At 33.1% G+C, this 19,702-nt stretch overlaps 1 protein-coding gene across 1 annotated transcript in view; it reads left to right on the top strand.

Moving 5' to 3' along the window:
- The window catches only part of mfn1b (mitofusin 1b), a 46,533-nt gene that overhangs the window by 13,634 nt on the left and 13,197 nt on the right, over positions 1-19,702 (top strand). Inside the window, exons 5-10 of the mRNA XM_028794582.2 lie at positions 3,476-3,600; positions 3,883-3,991; positions 5,299-5,406; positions 10,451-10,604; positions 11,456-11,523; positions 13,720-13,841. Of these exons, the coding sequence (XP_028650415.2) occupies positions 3,476-3,600; positions 3,883-3,991; positions 5,299-5,406; positions 10,451-10,604; positions 11,456-11,523; positions 13,720-13,841 (686 nt within the window). The remainder of the gene's footprint in view (positions 1-3,475; positions 3,601-3,882; positions 3,992-5,298; positions 5,407-10,450; positions 10,605-11,455; positions 11,524-13,719; positions 13,842-19,702) is intronic.

The following is a 19,702-nucleotide window of genomic DNA, read 5'->3' as shown; positions in this document are numbered from 1 at the left end:
TGGTGACTTCTTGTATGTTCTCGGGTTTCGTTGTGCTCGCCACTGTTGTGAAGAGCTGGTAATCAGCTTTTCTGTTCACTTCAGTGAATTTCACCATTATCTTTTGACCTCCGTCATTAATAAGGTGCTTTCGCCTACAGAACTGCCACTCACTGTTTGTTTGTCTGTAAATTTTGTGTCTGTAAAGAGATTGTATTGTGTTAAAATCCCAAGGAGGCGGCAGTTCCTAAGGTCATCATTTGTGGCCCTAACTACCATAACACAGTCAAGTTGCTTAGGATCATGAGTCTTGCTCATTATGATGTTTCAGTGAACAACAGCTAAACCTCTTTAACATGTCTGCATGCTCTTTGGAAGAGCAGGATATTTACATTTACAAACCGTTATACCTATTCAAATGGTTGTTTGGGATATTTTTTTTTTTTTAATAGTTCATCATAATTTGCCTAGAATTTGTATGAACACTGGTCGCATTGTTCATTGTAAGTCTCAGAACAACAAATATGAAAACTAGCAATAAATTCTTAGCAATAATTAATATTCTGAACCCAGCTTATCTTCTCTAACCATACTTTAATTTTCTAACCTGTTGGCAAAGCATAATTGTGATTGACTCTGGTATACTAACCAGACAAATATCATATTTTTTTAATTTGTACTTTTTAGAATTGGATTCAGCTTGAGAAAAATAAAACACTAAAAACTAGCCAAATATGAATATAGATGTTGAAATTTTAAGTTATGCCCTTTACTTCCACACTGAAAAACAAAGACCACATAGTTATCATGCTATGTATAGTAAATAAAATTAACAACTGTCAGAAACTTCTTTTACATAAACTATTAGGGTTTATCTTGTAAATTTATTGTACATCTCGCATTTATCTTTTTGTGTTTCATCAAACTGTGTGTCCAGCAGTCAGCAAGTAATTTTCTATGTCTTTTTTTTTGTCAGCAATATGATGATCGGTTTTGTACACACACCTTGCTCACACGTTTAAAATAAAGTGGATAAAATGCCCCATGAATAAATTCAAAATAAGCAGCAGATTATGTGGATTCACATCTTTTGTAGATATAGGGTCATTTTAAAACTTAGGCCTTATAAAGACCTTGTGAATGCCTTATTTACACAAAGTTCTAAAGTTTGTTTTTTCCAACAAAATGTTTTCTTTATAAATGTTCTAAAATGCATTAAAGTACAGTATTTAGCAGCAAATGTTCTCATTGTACATTAAAGGGAATATTTTTAAATGGTGGCATTTTAAAAAGATATATTTTTTGCTAGAATAGGTCCATCATGTCTTTAGCATTTTATCTATACACAGAGGAGGTGAGATGAAGTCTTTTACTTTTGGTCTTCAAGATGGGAAACAAGCAGTTTGTCATTTCCAAATATCGCATCAATATGATGATTACTTTTTAAAACCACAATTATAAAAATAAAACTTAATTATGAAGTACTAAAATGTATGTAGTAAATTAAAAGCTCATTTAAATATTTAAGAACTGTTGCAGCCAAGGAGAGAGATGGTATATGTTTAAATGTTAAGTACAAATGCAGCTATGAAAACGGTGCAGTACAATTTCTGTCCACAATATTTCATGTGTGAGCTACTACATTACATGTTTGGCTAACAGAAACTGACCTAAAAATGAAGCTCTTGATGCATCATTTGATAGTGTTAAGATTGTTTCATTTAATTTCTCACTGTACACGTTTAATCCATTTTTCTCACTGTACATGTTTAATCCATTTTTAATAAGGAATTTTAAAGCTACTACATACAGTATCTTGCTGTGGTATGCACTGACTATATTAACCTTATATACTTTTATATAATGTAATGTTTTACACTTTCTCTCAACACGTATGTTTGTTATCACAGTGGGAAAAATGCTTACCATTTAGAAATGTCTTGATAGAAAACAAAATATGGAATTGGCAATCTAAAGCATGAAAAACAGATATATAGATAATAGATACAGTATATCTCAATATTGTATATGTGTATACAGTTTTACATCTAAAAGTATTAACTATAATTTGGTTTCTTTGCAAACATCACCATGAATTCATTCATTCACTTATTCACCTACTAATTTTTGATGAGAAGTTTAGCGCTACAGTGATTAAATTGATTAAATTTAACTGATTAAATTTGTGTTCTGGATGATTTTTAGCTTTAAAGTGAAATTGTATTTACTACAATTGATATCAACAATAATAATGTTTAAGAACATTTTCAAAACTAATGAAACTGAATTATAACAAATATTACCTAGCAGAAACTAATAATTTCAAAACTGTACCATATTTTGAAATTTTGTTTTGTTTGGGTTTTCCAAAAGCTTTTCTCTCTTATTAAAACATTTTTGTTTTTTTTGTTTTTTAAAAAAAAAAGAAAGAAACAAAAAACAAAACAGTTACCCAAACATCTCTGTCATGGCCACAAACTTGTCATAAACAGTTTGGGGGCTGCAACTTAATAATATCAACAATAACATTTCTTATACTGGAATAACATAGGAAACCCAGACCCTGCAAAAGTTAAAATTAAATGATCAGCTTGGCAATAAGACTGTAATTTTAGGCTTGGATTGCATTACTGAATGCTGGTTTATTTCATAGTATATAAGTACAGTATCTCTGAAATAGGTTTACATTAAAGAAAGGAACACTTCACTCAAATTTTTTTAAGCTGTTACTTACCCCATGTAGTTTGTAGTGATGGCCGAGAAAATCTTTAAATTACATATTGGAAGATTCTAACTGTATGGGGCCCTGTGGTGACCAGTTGTGGACAACAGTAAATTATATGAAAAATGTCCAAGGAAAAAAGAGAAAAATCTTCGCATAACTCATGTTGCATAATCCATTTGTCTAATATCAATTCATATAGTCCAAATGTAAAAAAAAAAAGTCAATTTTTTGCTAAAAATATTCTCAGCAGTTACTTATGGGAAAACTCAGCACTGAAGATCAACAAAAAAAGACATAATTCCTACAATACTGTGTGTTTTGAATTATAGACAGGATTCTTGACCAGTGTATATGGGGGAGACACAGATCCTCATTTTTCTAACATTTTACATGCACAGAGCATAACATTACCTTTTCCAATTGATTGCTATAATTCTTCTTTATTTTGGCAGTATGTGTTTTCACATTTTAAACCGCTACAGTATACAGTCCTCACAGGTGGCGCAGTGGTAGTGCTGCTGCTTTGCATTAAGGAGACTGTGGAAGATTGTGGGTTCGCTTCCCGGTTCCTCCCTGTGTGGATAGCGCTTTGAGTACTGAGAAAAGCGCTATATAAATGTAATGAATTATTATTATTAAGGCATCCTGAATATTTTGAAGATTATGCCATTTCTTATAAATAACTTTAAATAATTGTGACAATAACATTTCAGAAAAGTTTACTTCTGAATAATGTTTATGGAAAATGTTAAATGGTCATTGTCTTTTCAGACAGTTAATCAGCTAGCTCATGCCTTACACATGGATGAACGTCTAGACACTGGCTGCTTGGTGCAGGTTTTCTGGCCCAAAACAAAATGTGAAGTTCTCGGAGATGATTTGGTTCTAATGGACAGGTACAGAATTATATAAATATTACCCTAGCCCTTTAGTTAGGATAATCTGATGTTAGAAGTTAATATCAGTATCACTTCATAGTGGAGTTCTCTTGAAGTCTAATCAGAAAATGATTTTACTAAGTTTAATAATTTATTATATATTTAAGACATATTATGTGTTTGTTACATTTGTTGTACTTGGAGTATTTCTCTTTTTGGTAGGTGAAGGTTAGACATTCATGACTAAAGGAGATGGTTATTTATCCATAAAATGCACCTATCTCCTTTGTTTCATTGCAGTCCTGGAACAGATGTTACAATGGAACTGGATAGCTGGATTGATAAATTCTGTCAAGATGCTGATGTTTTTGTGCTTGTGGCAAACTCTGAGTCAACTTTAATGAACACTGTAAGTTTAAATTATCATTTTGTTATCAGATAAAAAGTCTACAGTGCCTATAAAAAGTATTCATCCCTCTTGAAAATGTTCGCATTTTGTTTTTATACAGTGTTGAAACACAATAGATTTTATTTGGCTTTTTGACAATAATTAACAGAAAAAGACTCTTTACTGTCAAAGTAAAAGCAGAACACTGCAGAATGATCTAAATTAATTACAAGCATAAAACACAAAGTAAGTATTTTAATAAGTACTGAACCCCTTCAAGTCAGTGTTTTAATAGATGCCACTTTGTCAGTAACTCCGTTCTAGAGTCGGTGTGGCCAGGTCTCTACCAGCCACAAATTCTCAACTGGATTGACATCTGGACTCTGACTCAGCCACTCTGGGACATTAACATTATTGTTTTAAGTCATTCCTGTGTAGCTTTAGCTTTATGCATAGGGTTATTGTCTTGATGGAAAACCAATCTTCTACAAGGCACAGATTTATTACAGACTGCATCAGATTTTTCTCCGTAATTTTCCTACATTTTGCTGCATTCAACTTATTCTCTACCCTCACAAGCTTTCTAGGACCTGCATGGTGTTCCACCACCATGCTTCACGGTGGGGATGGTGTGTTTTTGATATTGTGCAGTATTTGACTTGTGCCAAAAATTCAATGTTATGTAACAATAACATATTTAAAACCTCCATAGGGGTGAATATTTTAAAGGCACTGTAGTTTCAGAAGTCAAATTCTCAATATTGGCTTAGTAACATTTATTTATTTATATATTAATTGTTTGAATGATGTACTTCAAGGTTCTTACTCTGTCTTCATATCTTTCTTCCAGTGGTAAATTGTAACTGTACACTGCAATTTCTAAACAGGTTCCTGCACTTTGTCTTTGCAAGATATGCTTAATAACCAGTGTATTTGTGTTGAAGTTTTTAAAATTTACCAAATACCATTGCACCAAAGTAAAGTTTATTGTGTTATCTAAAACCAAAAGTATTATAGTTAAAACCCCTTTTATATTGGGTATGAATCTGCCCTTGCATATCCTCATTGATAATTATTTTGTTTATGACATTGGGAGTGGCATTTAGACATGAATTTTGGGGAAAGCTTAAAACATATTACACTGCTGCTTCTGTTTTTAACTATCTGTACCTGTAAATTAAGTACCTTTGCTGTATATTGATAATCAGTATATTTGCATATAATGTAACGCATAAAGCTGTTGTGCCTGGGAAGAAACTTAAATAGAATTATATTTTGACTAATCAATAAATTAAATAATGAAATAGTTGTTTATTTTTTGTTGAAAGGAGAAGCATTTCTTCTATAAAGTAAAGGAGCATTTTTCAAAACCAAATATCTTTATTTTGAATAACCGATGGGATGCTTCTGCCTCTGAACCGGAGTATATGGAGGATGTAAGTTGCACATGTTTCTGTAATGTTGCTGTTTTTTCAGAGAATACATATTCGTATGTAACCGGTATGGGCAAACGTTTTGGTACCCTTCCACTATTTAAAAGCAATCACAATTTTCTGTAAAATAATTTGAAGCTGATAAAAGTAACTTATTCCATATTTCACAGAGCTGACACTTTGGCTTTGGTTTAGGACTTAACGTATTATTTTAAAAAAATAAAAAGGAGGAAAATGGCTTGGAGAAACTTTTTTGGGACCCCTAACCTAATGTTTTGTAGTACAGCCTTTTAAAGCAATAACTGCAATCAAGCACTTTCTGTAGCTCTGAATGAGCAACCTGCCTTAGTTCTCCTAGGTTTGATGGGTTTCTTTTCCCAGCTAAGAGTTTCATCTTTTTACATAGATGTTAAATTGGAAATAGATCAGGACTCATAGTAGCAGACTACTTCAGAACATTCCAATGTTTGTTTCCAAACATTCTCTGGTGCTCTTAGCTAGTGGAGGATCAATGACCTGCAACTGAGACAGCTGTCTGATACTGGAACAGTATGTTTCACTCCAGAATGCCTTGATAATCTCCTGATTCCATTGTGCCCTGCACAAATCAAATGCATGGTAGGGATGGTGTGTGGTGTTTGTTTGTTTGTTTATTTATTTATTGTAAGCATTGTTTTGTCTTTTGTGAACAAAGAGCTTCTGTGACTTATGAAAATACTGCAGTTTAGTTTCACACTGACTGTGGCTTGACAGCATGCATTTCAACAAACTCCAACCGGGTTTTTTTTGTCACAAGTAGGATTTTCCTGCACCTTCTGCTATGGAACCCAGTTTCATTCAGACAGGCATGGATGGTACAACTTGAAATTATTGTACCTTGACCTTGGAGATCAGCTTGAATTTACCTTGATGTTTTTTCCTTAGTTCTTTCTCCATCATTTGAAATATTCTTCAGTTCAGTTTGTAGCCATGCCCAGGGAAGTTGGCTACATTCCCATGGTCCTTAAACCTGTTGATAATATTAGCTGCTGTGGTCACAGGAACATGAAGCTCTTTGGAGATGGTCTTGCAGCCTTTTCCTTGGACATGCTTAGCTATTACCTTCTTTTCCTCCTCTGACAACTCCCTGCTTTTCCTTCTCTTGTTCAAGTTCAGTGTGATTCCCACAATGACACAACATAGCTGAGAGTATTTTTGCTCCTTTCAAATAGATGGAGTGACTGATTAGAAGATTGAAGACACCTCCAGTACTAATTAGGGTTAATTATTTTTTTAAATAATATTTTAACTCCTAGATGAAAAGCAAAGTGTCTGCTCCATGTAATATGGAGTAAGGAATGGCGGATGCCACTTTTGCAAGTTTCATATTATTTTTTATGGAAAATTGTGATTCTTTATTAAATAGTGAAAGAGTACCAATACTCTTTGCTGTGCATGTAGTGTTATATTATATTATATTGCTCCATTACTATATTGCTGTTCTGTTATATTAAACTGAAGTTATGCGAGTGGTTTTAGTTTAATCACTCATGTTTAATCCTTTTTTTCCATTAAGATATATGCTGAGGAGTTGTTGATTTTTGAACTGATAAAAACTTGCAAACAGTTCTGGATATTTTTTTTCTGATAAAAGTAAAATATTTTTTCACCCTAAACTGTACTGTATATTAATCACTTTTACTAGGGAAAACTTTTTTTTTCTTCTTTTACTAAGCTAATATGCTTAAAAGGTATAACATGTAGTGTCACATTATTGGGACATAATTTTGGCTACTTAAGAAGTGCAATGGAAAGAAAAAACACTCTTTCTTTTCAGTATAAACACAGATTATGAAAAACAAAGCTTTGACGTTTCTGTATATTTAAGCATTTTTATTGTAAAATTGGTCCAAAATGTAGCCTGTAATATAAACTTGTATACAGATTTGTGCCAAAATAATTAGTTTTATTGCTTACAAAAGTAATTTTTGTACTTTAATATTTTGTATTGAAATATGCAAGTATTTTATTGGAAGTGCATCTTTTGCTTGGCAAATTGATTGAAAAACATGACTGAACAAGTGGTTTTTAATTGACATTTTTTTCCTTTGCAAATTTTATATAAAGAATGTGATCCTAGTACATATTCAGTACTTTATGTTGCATTACGTTTACCTCAGATGTTGTAGTTGGGAATGACATCACACCTGAGTTGACCGTGTTCCAGTAAAACAAATATGGATGTGTCCAGGAAGACCTTCATTGTGTTTGCTCCATTGAAATAAATAGTTTTAAACAACAGTACATTACAGTGTTTTGCGTATTCACACACCATAGCAACATGTCCACACAAGGAAATTGGACAGTACTGTGTACAAATGATGTATTGAGACAAAAATAGACATAAGTGCTAATAAACAGTATAATACTACATGTTTTACTAAAGTTTGCAGTGTACATTACCATTTTGAACTTCCTCATGATCTGAAATCGGACAAACTTGGAATTGACAGACTAGCCATAACTGTAGAAGTAGGAAATACGACTAAAGGGGGTGTTCCAAGCTAAAAATTCCAACTAGGAACTTGGAAATTTCGACTTCCAACTTGATATGGAACGTAGCATTACTGTGTAAGCTAATGAAGTTAAAAAAAATAATAATAATGTTTAGTAGGATTGTGATAAGTGTTGTAAGAAGCCTAGAAGCCAAATGTTTGCTGTTTATTCTAACTTCTACACTTGTGATAACCACACCCAATAGGATGACAAATCATACTTCTGGAACAAAAAAAGTCTGTCTTTCTTTCAGTCCAATGCTAAATTCTTCCTTCAGTCCTACTTGACACTTTCTTAATGACACTGGATTTCCTTTCCTGGCACCTGTTTATCTTCTTGGTGTATTTCCCTTTTTCTATCTCTACTCACTTAGAAATCCTCTCTTACAGTGATGCACATTGTTGATAAGCACTGGTTTGCTAAGTTTTTTGTTGTATTTTCTGCAGATTGAAAAATTAAAGGAAATGTATTTAAAAGGTGAATTATTTTAGTAGCTGAACATAACTGGACTCCTAAAGATAATATACAGTAGTTAAACATTAAAATGTGTGAAATGTTGTACTCTGACAAGCAGACATTTCCTTTTAGATGTAGCCCTGACATGATAACATTAAGACATTGTTTAAGACACTGGATTTTATTATAATATATTTAGAAAATCTAAGAACTCGGAGGGAAGTGTCCACATTACACCATTATCAGCACCAAAACCAGGTTGGATGAAGTTTCTGATCATTCAAGTGAGGTGTGATACTTTTAGTACTGCAGTATGTTATGGTTATTTGTTTGTGTGTGTGTGTGTGGTTTTTTTTTTGTTTGTGTTTGGTTTTTTTTTAATCTTTTTAAAATTCTTTTGTCTTCATCTACTGCATTTGTGTTGTTGTGAGTTGCATTCATTGGGCATCATACAAAAATTTAAGACAAAAAATCTGTTGCAGTGAAAAGGAAACTAATGTAATATTTCAGTTACAAAATTTGTGCAGCCTGTTAATAATGCTGTATCAACAGAGTTAGGATTATCTTATGAAATTATGTTGTTGAGTTAAGTGGAGTGTTTTTCACACTGTAGCTTTTAGGTATTCTATAGTCTGCATATTTTATTTCTAATGCTCACTTCAAACAAAATCTTGAGAATCTTCATTTAGTCTTCATGAGCCCATAATTCATTTTTCCCTCTGAAAAAGTGTTCTGGACAAGTATTTTTAGTCATTTTTTAAACACAGAGGACAAAATAGTAAATATGTATAGTTAATAATAATTCATTACATTTAATAATTCATTACATTTATATAGCGCTTTTCTCAGTACTCAAAGCACTATCCACACAGTGAGGAACCGGGAAGCGAACCTACAATCTTCCACAGTTTCCTTACTGCAAAGCAGCAGCACTACCACTGCTTAAATTTTCTGTGTTGGCTTTGGTTTCATCTGAAAGTACTTCTAAAATACTCAGCGTATTTTAATCAAGAAAGAAACATTTTTTTCTTTGTTCTCTAGATTAATAATGAATAGTGCAAAATTAAAACACAGATTGCAATAGATGGTTTCACTAAAAAAAAAAAAATCCACCATATCTCAGAATGATTATACATATACATACTTTTATAAAAAATAGAACGTTTAGGATGGATTCCTATTCTGATTTATTTTTTTGTTTATTGAAATTATTTTGCATTTGTAAAATGTAAATAATGGATGTAAACTAGCACCACTTTCACGGTTGAATTTGTCTTGCAGTTGATGCAGCTAAAATTTTATATATATATAAAATATTTATCTGTACATATGTATATGTAAATGTGCTTGTAAGTAATAACTATACAGTAAAATAAATGACTATGCATTTTGTAACCTTGTTCTGTAACACGTCTTCCTAAACGGTCTCCCAAGACTGATGTTACTCGTGTGATGATCTCTTTTGCAAGTCACTTTGAATAAAAGCATCTGCTAAGCAAATAACAAAAAAAAAAAAATAATAAGTAAAAATAACAGTTAAAAGTAATTTGGGACAATGAAAACGTACACATTTCTTATGTGTTTGTTTATCAAAAACAAAACATCACACACTGTGTTTCTGAAAGAATCTTTCATAGTTTATTAGGATGTGCATGTGCAGGATTCACTTTCATCAGTTTTTCTGGCAACTAGTAATACTCAGACCTCTGGTCCTCCAAGAAAGATGGTGCATGCGCCCCTCATGAAACATGGCATTCCAGGTCACTCTCCACTGAGGTTGCTGTCTGTGCTGTTCAGTTTTATATGCACTTCTTAATGAAATAACAATTAAAGGAATGTTCTTTTTACTGTTGAGTTTGTATTGCAAATGCTTTACTTTTACCAACAAGCATAAAAAAGCTGTAGGAACTGTCTACAATACAGTATATCATACTATACAAATATTGGTTATATTTTTATTATTTTGTATTTTTTTAATATTACTGGAATGGTTTTAATTATTCACAGATCAGTCATGCAAAATAGAAGTTTAATGTTTGGTTAATTTTTGACAAAGGTTCGTAGACAGCATATGGATAGGTGTGTAAACTTTCTTGTGGAAGAGCTCAAGGCAGCTGATTATCAAGAGGCTCAGAATAGAATCTTTTTTGTGTCGGCTAAAGAAGTACTCAATACAAGAATGCACAAAGCTCAAGGCATGCCAGAAGGAGGTAAGTAAAATTATAAATAGCTTAATATTAAAAGTAGCATGTTAACTGTGCTCTAAATATACTAAATGTGAGAGGCTATGAAGTTGTTTATATACGGTTATATTTCTTGACAGACAGATATAAATATTCAGTGCTCATTGGTCAGTAAGCATAAAGTTAAAATTTGAGAAGATGAACATGGGGTGGAATTACAGAATGTTTTATGTTTCTTTATTTCTGAGCATTATACCCATGTTTGAACCTAATTGACTAGGTAAAAGTGAGCATATTTGATTAGTGAAATAAGTTTCATTTATGTAAAACTAATGTTTCTTGGAAATTCTTCAGAAGCAACAACTATATACCTATTCACTAACATTTCTAAAATATTGTTTTCATATGCTTCATTTGTTCTTTTTTTGTGGAGGAAGGCCTAGATATTTATTTATGCCTTTTTTACTTTGTAGTCTCCTTTTGTTTATCCCTCATTTTTTCCATTTAATTTTTTTTTTCTGTCACATCTCCACAACATCACCCTTAATTGTTACAATATACCTTGCCCATTCATTCATCCCTCAACCTCTTCAAATTAGTGCCTATACTTGCAACATTTGCCTGGAACTAACTCTGAACTCTTTATTCTTAAGCACATTTACATACATTTTCTCATTTTTACAGGGCCAGCTCATAGCTTTAATCGATTTAAAATGTCATTTGGAATTTGTAGCGAAACAAAAGTACCTGGACTAAAAGATTTTTTAGGCATATGTGCAAATAATGTTATGCTTACATGAACACATTCACACTGTACCAAAACAGGAAGTACAATGTCAAAATTAGACACTTCACTACCATCTGAATTTTGCTTTTAGGTGGTGCTTTAGCTGAGGGATTTCAGGCAAGATTGCAAGAGTTCCAGAGTTTTGAACAAGCGTTTAAGGTAAGTTAGGAGCAAAAATTTTGCTTGTTCTTCATTTTCATTTAACTTTATTGGGATACTTTGCTATCACTATTTTTATATTATTATCGCTTTATCATGCTAAGGCAAGTTTTCTCAGATATGTAAATTTACATAAGCTATATATGATAATATGCAAGTGTCATGAAACAAAAGAACAGTTCACAACTGAGTTGATGTTCATAAATTACAATTAATGTTTAAACAACACCGATCTCAAGGTTTCCACTGCTGATTTACTATAATTCCTTATTGTGTGTTTGACTGGAAAATCAAACTATATAGTATCTAATATAGACAGAATGGATTTAAAGTGTTATAAAATGCCCAGATTGTGATATGTAAACACTTGTATATATTTATTTTTGCATACATTTTACCACTGGTTTAAGTCTGTTTTGTACATCTTTGACGGTTTATTTATGTGTCTATCATTTTATTCTGACACCTCTTAACAGTTGCTGCTTTGTCAGACTTCTGTCTTCACTGCTGAAGTTCAGATTGGCTTCGGTGAGGTGTAATGGTAGTTTTCCATTTTACTTATTTTTACCATTTAGCCAAAAAAGCGTTTTTTTTTTTTTTTTTTTTTTTTTTTTTTTTTAATTTTAAATGTTTCTCTTGAAATAAAATGTGCTCATTAATTTAGCATTGATATTTTTAACATCACCTATTTATTTCCTTATTTATTTATTAATTATAATTAATTATTAATTAATTATATTATGTTTTACAAACATAATATGTGAATTATTTGTTTCTTTCTTGGATAGATAAACCAAAAATGTTGGAAACTAAAGGAAGCATTCTATTCAGATTATGTGTATTATCATTTTTGCTTGTTTCCAAATCTATTTGCAGTATCATAAATTGTTTAACATAATCTGTTTTTACTAAATAAAATTTTTTAAAATAAATGCATACAAATTCAAGACAGGTACAATTCCTGTATATACAAGAATATTATAATTCGTTGTGTTTTCTTAAGCAGACTGACATGGCAGCATCTACAGCTTAGTATATTAGTTCAGTTTAAAACTACTGCTTATTTGAAGCCAACAAACACTGTGACATAAACATCAATGCTCAAAAACTCTGATGTGTAACTTCATAATATATCTTGCATATGCATTATGTGATGTCTCTACATTATTATACTGTGGGGTCCATGCCCTAAACTAAATTCAGGAAAAAAAGCCATTTTGTATGTTTAAAAATGGTTTTAAACCCATTCATTCAATTTACCCCAGGGCATACTTTCATTTCATGCTGTATTTTGCCAATATATGCCAAAGACCCTCTCCTTTAAAGAGGAAAAAAATATCTTTCACTCTTTTTTTTTTATATTTTTACTGCTAACAGTATGTGCCACCACATGGCATTTTACAGAGCAAATGAAAGTATGATACCATGTCAAATAAACATAATATAAACTGAAAACAGGTAATGAAAATAAACAGCAAACAATACTGGGGAGAGAAGCTTGGATGGGTTCAAAAATATTCCTGAGACATTTTAACAGCAAGAGTGATATTGTTTAGTACAAAGTATATTCAAGGGTATAGCTTTCATAGCCAGTAGTCATCGTGTATAGTACAGTGGTGCTATCAGTATTGCAGTGAAGAAGAGCAGTGTTTTTTGTGTATGTTTGTTTTTTTTAAATAAAGAATAGAAGGACTTAATTTTGTACTTAATCTTTAGTATATACAGATCCTCACAAGTAGACTTAATTTTAAAGCATTCACTTGTTCTGATTTAATTACAGATTGCACACTTGCCCCATTCTCCAATCCCCCCCCCTCATTGTAACATACTGTAAAAGTATATTTAATTTTTAAACTGCCTTTAATTTTTTGCTTTTGAACATAATTATTGTTTCATCATTTTTGTGTTTGTTAGGAGTTTTTATTTAAAAAAAATAAGCTATGGTTGGTTTTCAGGTTTTATGGATTTTGGGTAAAAATATGCATAAGATGTTGGAAAATTATTTTAGCATTCTGGTGTGCTTTTTTTTCTTGTTTTACTCCATTTTTCCATCATTTTTGGGTACAGGCATGCTGCAATATGTCAATTTTATCCTGTTAAGCTGGCAGCAGTATGTCTGTATCTTCAAAGTTTATTTACTGTTTTAGTTGCTTTAGTTTGGTAGCAATGTCACAGTAATGTGTTATGGCCTCACAGGAGTGTATCTCACAGTCAGCAGTGAAAACAAAGTTTGAGCAGCACACATTCACAGCTAAACAGATCATGAAGAATGTGAAAGCTATCATGGATGCAATCAATTTTGCAGCTGTTGACAAACGGTGAGTCTTTAATGAGTGTATTTTATTTAGCACTTTTCTCCCTTATCTTGTTCTATTTTGCGTTTAAATTAGCCTCTGGAATATAATGGCTCTGTTGACACCAAATATTAAATTTAAAGTTTTATTTAATACTGCTCTCTGATCAGAGAACACTTCTTCACCCTGCATCAGAATCTTCTTCAAGAGATTTTTCAGAGCTACGGAAGTTTCTTAATCCTTACTCAAATGCAAGTAAATGCAAATTTCCTTCTTTTCAACAGTATATTTTAGTTATTCACACACTATTTTCTTGTTGGCTACAACCTTTTGCCATTTGTTAAATCTTGTAAATATCTTTGAACATGTTCTCCTTATTTTGGAATTCAAAACACTTGACTCTGCTGATACAACATATAGTTGGCAACTGAACCCTTTAATTCTAGGGGAATGATGACTTAATTAATGTATCACTGCTCAAATTAATTTTTTATAGAGACTGCCATGAGAAAAGTTTCATAATATTATGAGTAAAAATGTACTTGGAGAAAAAAATACTTTAGAAACAGATTGTTGTACTTACTACAGATTAGAACTAGTATAGATAAAATCTCAGAAACTGACTGTCAGCTAGCCTGGGCGAATACAGGTGAGCTGAGATGAAACGCCATTAATAAGTCAGCATATCGTGGACTAGAAGGTAGGTTCAAGAAAGCACTTTATGACCTAATTACCGATGTATCCCTTCTTTGTTTGCATGAAACTACATTTGTGCAATCAAAAAATGCTGATGGGAACAAAGCTGTGCTGGGCTGGAATGGGGGCTGAATGTTCCTAAGTTGATTAGGAAGTACACGAGCTGCTCATAAATGAGGTGTCTCATAAACCATTACAATTGGATAAATGAGGCCTCTCTCTCTCCTCTCAGCCATATGCCACCCATAAAGCAGACCAAGCCATGGCATGACCTATGCAGGGAGTAATGGGGGCAAAGTCCAAGCTGTACCAGAGACAGAGGCACCTAGTAGTAAGGATTTGGATGCAAAATGAATTTCTATTTTGGTTGAAATGGTATCTTTGTCGCACTCATTTTACTTTGTTTATTATTTTGGGCATATTATCTATAACACTTTTTCTCCTGCCCATTGTTGTCCTTTATCTAATTGCCTGGGGTTACACATGTAAAAGAAAAGGGGAATTACCAACTTACCATAGCAGTCAGCCCTAACAGTATGTGTGTTTACATGCTCACACATAACCGGGTTAGGGTGAATAACCCAGTTAATGTGGAAATGTGTTTTTTTAAAAAGCTGTGTTACCCCCCTGTTTTCCTTATATACCTCCTCAGAAGGCCTTTTCATGCAGTCCCACTGTTTCTGTTATCAGTGCTATGCTGATGATACGCAGCTATACCTGTCATTCCCTCCAGAGGGCTACACAGTATCGGCTAGAACCTCTGCATCTGTCACTAATATTGCAACGTGGATGAAGGATCACCATCTCTAGCTCAACCTGGCAAAGCTCATCTGTCTATTCAGCCATCCATCTCTGTTCTGCTTGGTTCATTATCACTAACACCTGCCATGTTAGTATGCAACCTTGGGGTAGTAATTGATGACTAGCTGTCCTTCAAGGACCATGTTGCTGTTCTCTCGGTCTTGCAGATTCAGTCTGTACAATATCCACAAGAGTATGCAGTACAACTCCTACTCAAGGCTCAGGTCTTGTCATGGCTGGGCTACTGCAACTCTCTGCTGGCAGAAGCACCAGCATGTATCACCAAGCCGCTGCAAATGATTCAAAATGCAGTTGTAGGTCTGGAGTTCAACCAGTTGAGGTGTACACATGTCACTGCTATTCTGATCAATACACTGGCTTCCTGTAGTGGCATGAATAAAGTTCAAATCCTTGATGCTTGCTTAACAGAGTAGTCGGTTGTTCTGCACCTATGTATATGGGGACACGTGTGAGGTCCTATGCTCCTTCTCCTACTCAGATCTGCTGATTAATGGTGTCTGGTGATGCCACCTCTGCATGGTATCAAATCTCAGTCCAGACTTCATGTCCTGGTTGGTGGAATATGCTGCCCACCTCCATTTCAAACTCTTTGACTCCTTCAATTTGTTCAAGAAGTGTTTGCTTGGTGATTTTCTAAGTGATAGCTGTTATGTTTTGCATATTTTGGAATTATAACTAGCTTATATTTTGTTTTGAGCTATTCACTTGTGGAAGTCAATTTTGTACCCTTGTCCTGTAACACTTGTTCCACACAGTCTCTAGACTGGTGTTACTTGATTACGGTGACCTTTTTTTTTTTTTTTTTTTTTTTAAGTCACTTTGGATAAAAAAAGCATGTGCAATCAAATAAATGTAAATGTAGGTAATCTTTTGGATTTATCCTTTGTCAAAATTATTTGTTGTCATTGCACTACGCAGAAAAGAGTTAAACGTCGTCATTGGTCACTGTGAACACGAAAATAAACATGTGATTCCTGTGATCATTTCCTTGGGTTTTTTAACTCTGTTTACTCAAATGATTATTTATAGGTTTCTTTTACTGGATTACACGCATCATACTCTTCGGCTTGGCTGTGTGACTGAGCCCTGCAGAGGACCCTTGCCTTACACCTGGTACTGGTGGAATAATAGTAACGCACATATTTTTACTTCAAAAAGATAAGCATCGCATTAGGTTACTCGTTAACTTTAAAAAGTAACTGGACAACATAATGCACATTACTTTAACGGTTTACCCTACTGCTCTGAGTGTGTTTCTGAAGTTAGCACTGTACATTCAGCTTATCAATATAAATGTAGTGATTTATGAAATATTGAGACAGATTATTTCAGACAGGAGAAGGAATGATGAGATTGAACACTTGCCTCTGGAAATTTATTTTGTAGACACTTCTACCCATAACTGGTGAAAACGTAGACTGTGTGATCATAACATGACCATTATTTCCTAAACTACATATTATTAGAGCGTCGACTAATTTTATACATTAGGAAGTATCCTAATGCATCCTCTGTAACGCAGTGAGAAAATTAGATTTTATATTGTCCAAAACTAGAAAAAATCTTATTTTGCGTTGAAATGTGCAGAGCTTCTTCAGAATTCGGCAAGATTTCACTGATGTTATTTTTAACACTAGAATTATCAAAGCCTACAAAACACTCATAATCCCGGCCCACCTTAACTCCCTTCGCACCTCTCCGTCAGCGTCTTTTGTGTTGTAAATGTGTCGATCAACACAAGCAGCAAAGCAGCCTGTTATTCCATCCCCCAATCCACCGCTGCAGTTCATTTTGCAAAGAAGGTTCTCAGTGCTCAGTGTTTATCTTGGAGTGACGTGCTGGAGTTGTAGAGAGTAAATAATATATTGTCATTTGGAATACATACATGTGTGTTTCGTGTCTACAACAATCTATGTAAATACTTTGTTAAAACAGAAACATTTTTCATGTTTTAGTAATAATTGACAAAATGTAGACATGAAATGTATAATGTGTGAAGCCTGAAGTCCAAATATCAAATATACACTTTCACAAAAGGTAAAAGTATAACAAAACAAGTGCGCTTTTATTCAAGAATATAACTGCAGAAAAAGAACTCTTATAATCTGACCGCTTTGGTGGTGTAGTGGTAAGAATGTCTGACTCGTAATCAAGACATTAAGTAAGTCTGCTGAACTTCTGCTTCTACAAAACTCTTATTGTTTTAGTTAATAAAGAGGTTGTATAACACAGTAGGCCTTTTTTATTATTAATTAGCTGTCTATTTCCGATTGAACAGTCTGATTTAAATCATAATTTTGGTATATTGAAACCTGTGTTTTAAAACTTATGTCTGTAATGAATATATATGGAATAAACATAACTTAATTTTATAAAGATATAAATGGTAAAATGTTTGTATTTTAAAATGCTGAAGTTTGCTAACCTATGAAAAAAGAAAAATTCTGAGCGTTTCTGTCTTTACACACTAAATGTAGAAACAGAAATGCAAAATGTTTATTTAAATGAAGAAATGAGAAAAACTGAAAAAAAGTCTTAACTACTCAGGCTGGTGTATTTTGTACACCAATCTCAGTTGATTTTGTCCAGTGTCCTTTTACTTAAACCTACTGGCAGCATCCGCCATCTATCCTCAGCTTGATTAACTACAAGTTCAGTGTCGTAATGGTTTCCCTCCAACGTGCCCCCAGCCGGTTTTATGAGTGGATGCACAGTTGCAAGTTCCATATGGTGCATTTGGAACACTGTGCAGGTACTTACGTATATATGATAACAGTGAGATTTTTTTCTTGCAGTGACATTCAGCATTCAACAAATGAAATGAATTGTGATACATGTGCCAATTCTGAAGTGGATGAAAGTGTGACTGGTGATGAATGAGCACTAGAGAAGTGGATCAGGTTTATTTTCAGATAGTCCTAGACTGTGTAATACTATTCAGTAATATGGTATTAAGTTGCATTAAAAACAGGTAAAATTTAAGATTATTGCAGAATTTTATATTACAACCTCACAATGTGCATATACAGTGCATCCGGAAAGTATTCACAGCGCATCACTTTTTCCAAATTTTGTTATGTTACAGGTCATTATGGGGTGTTGTGTGTAGAATTCTGAGGAAAAAAATGAATTTAATCCATTTTGGAATAAGGCTGTAACATAACAAAATGTGGAAAAAGTGATGCACTGTGAATACTTTCCAGATGCACTGTACATAGCCATTTTAACACTGGTACATAATGTACACCATGAGAGTACTTATGAGACGAGAAATAGTGTGAGTAGTAAGGGTTAACATTATTGGAAAGCATTTTGAAACATTTTAATGTATGAAAGTGTTCTGTGAAAATGAACATTATTGTTGTTAAACAGATTTCATAAAGTACAGCTAGTAAAAATTCAAAATCATTTAGCAATTCCAGGTCTGTGTAATTATCAACCATTTGGATGTAGAGAAAAGCCAAGCAAAATGACACCTTTTATTGGCTAACTAAAAAGATTACAATATGCAAGCTTTCGAGGCAACTCAGGCCCCTTCTTCATCTTGCCTGAAGAAGGGGCCTGAGTTGCCTCAAAAGCTTGCATATTGTAATTTTTTTAGTTAGCCAATAAAAGGTGTCATTTTGCTTGGCTTTTCTCTACATTCATAATGGCTAACACGGTACAACACCCTAGTACTTTCAACCATTTGGAGAAATTATACCACCTTACATTTTATGCAAGGATAGCAGGATATCTCCAAGAATATTTTGACCAATTACATAATTGTGAACCGCAAACTGAATCACATCAGAAATCATTCATACATAAAAAAAACTGATGAAAATCTAGTGATTGATGGGTAAAAATCAATATTTTATTAATACCTACACTTCAAAATGTAAACACCCAAAAAATCTGACTCGGTTTTAATCATTTATGATAAATATTGTGCTGATACTCTTTCCATGGGCTATCCAAGAGAATAAAATGAATGAAATATATATAAGGTAAGTAAATGGGTTTTGAAATTATGTGAATTTCTGTGGGAAGCAGGGGCTTGTTTTGGTGCATTCAACCATTTTGTTTTGTACATGTAATGGACATAAAACTGATTTTAGGGTTGGACATGGGGTTTTGCAAGTGCTTTATCTCAAACATTTGAACTTCCTTTTTAAAATATCCCAGCCTTTGTCTAAAGAGGAAACCCTTATGTTTGTCTTCCCTGATCCTAATGTGGCCCATTTTTGTGTGTGTTTATTATTAATTGAAAATGTATTGTTTATATACAGATTGGTTTCTATTTTTTATACTTTGTTAAATCTGTATTTGTAATAACCACATTTTCTTGTAGAGTATAATAAGTTGTAAGATGCCCTTATTTTGTT

Source organism: Erpetoichthys calabaricus, chromosome 2, assembly GCF_900747795.2.
Source record: "Erpetoichthys calabaricus chromosome 2, fErpCal1.3, whole genome shotgun sequence".
Lineage (NCBI taxonomy): Eukaryota > Metazoa > Chordata > Cladistia > Polypteriformes > Polypteridae > Erpetoichthys > Erpetoichthys calabaricus.
This window is presented reverse-complemented; position numbering and strand designations above follow the sequence as displayed.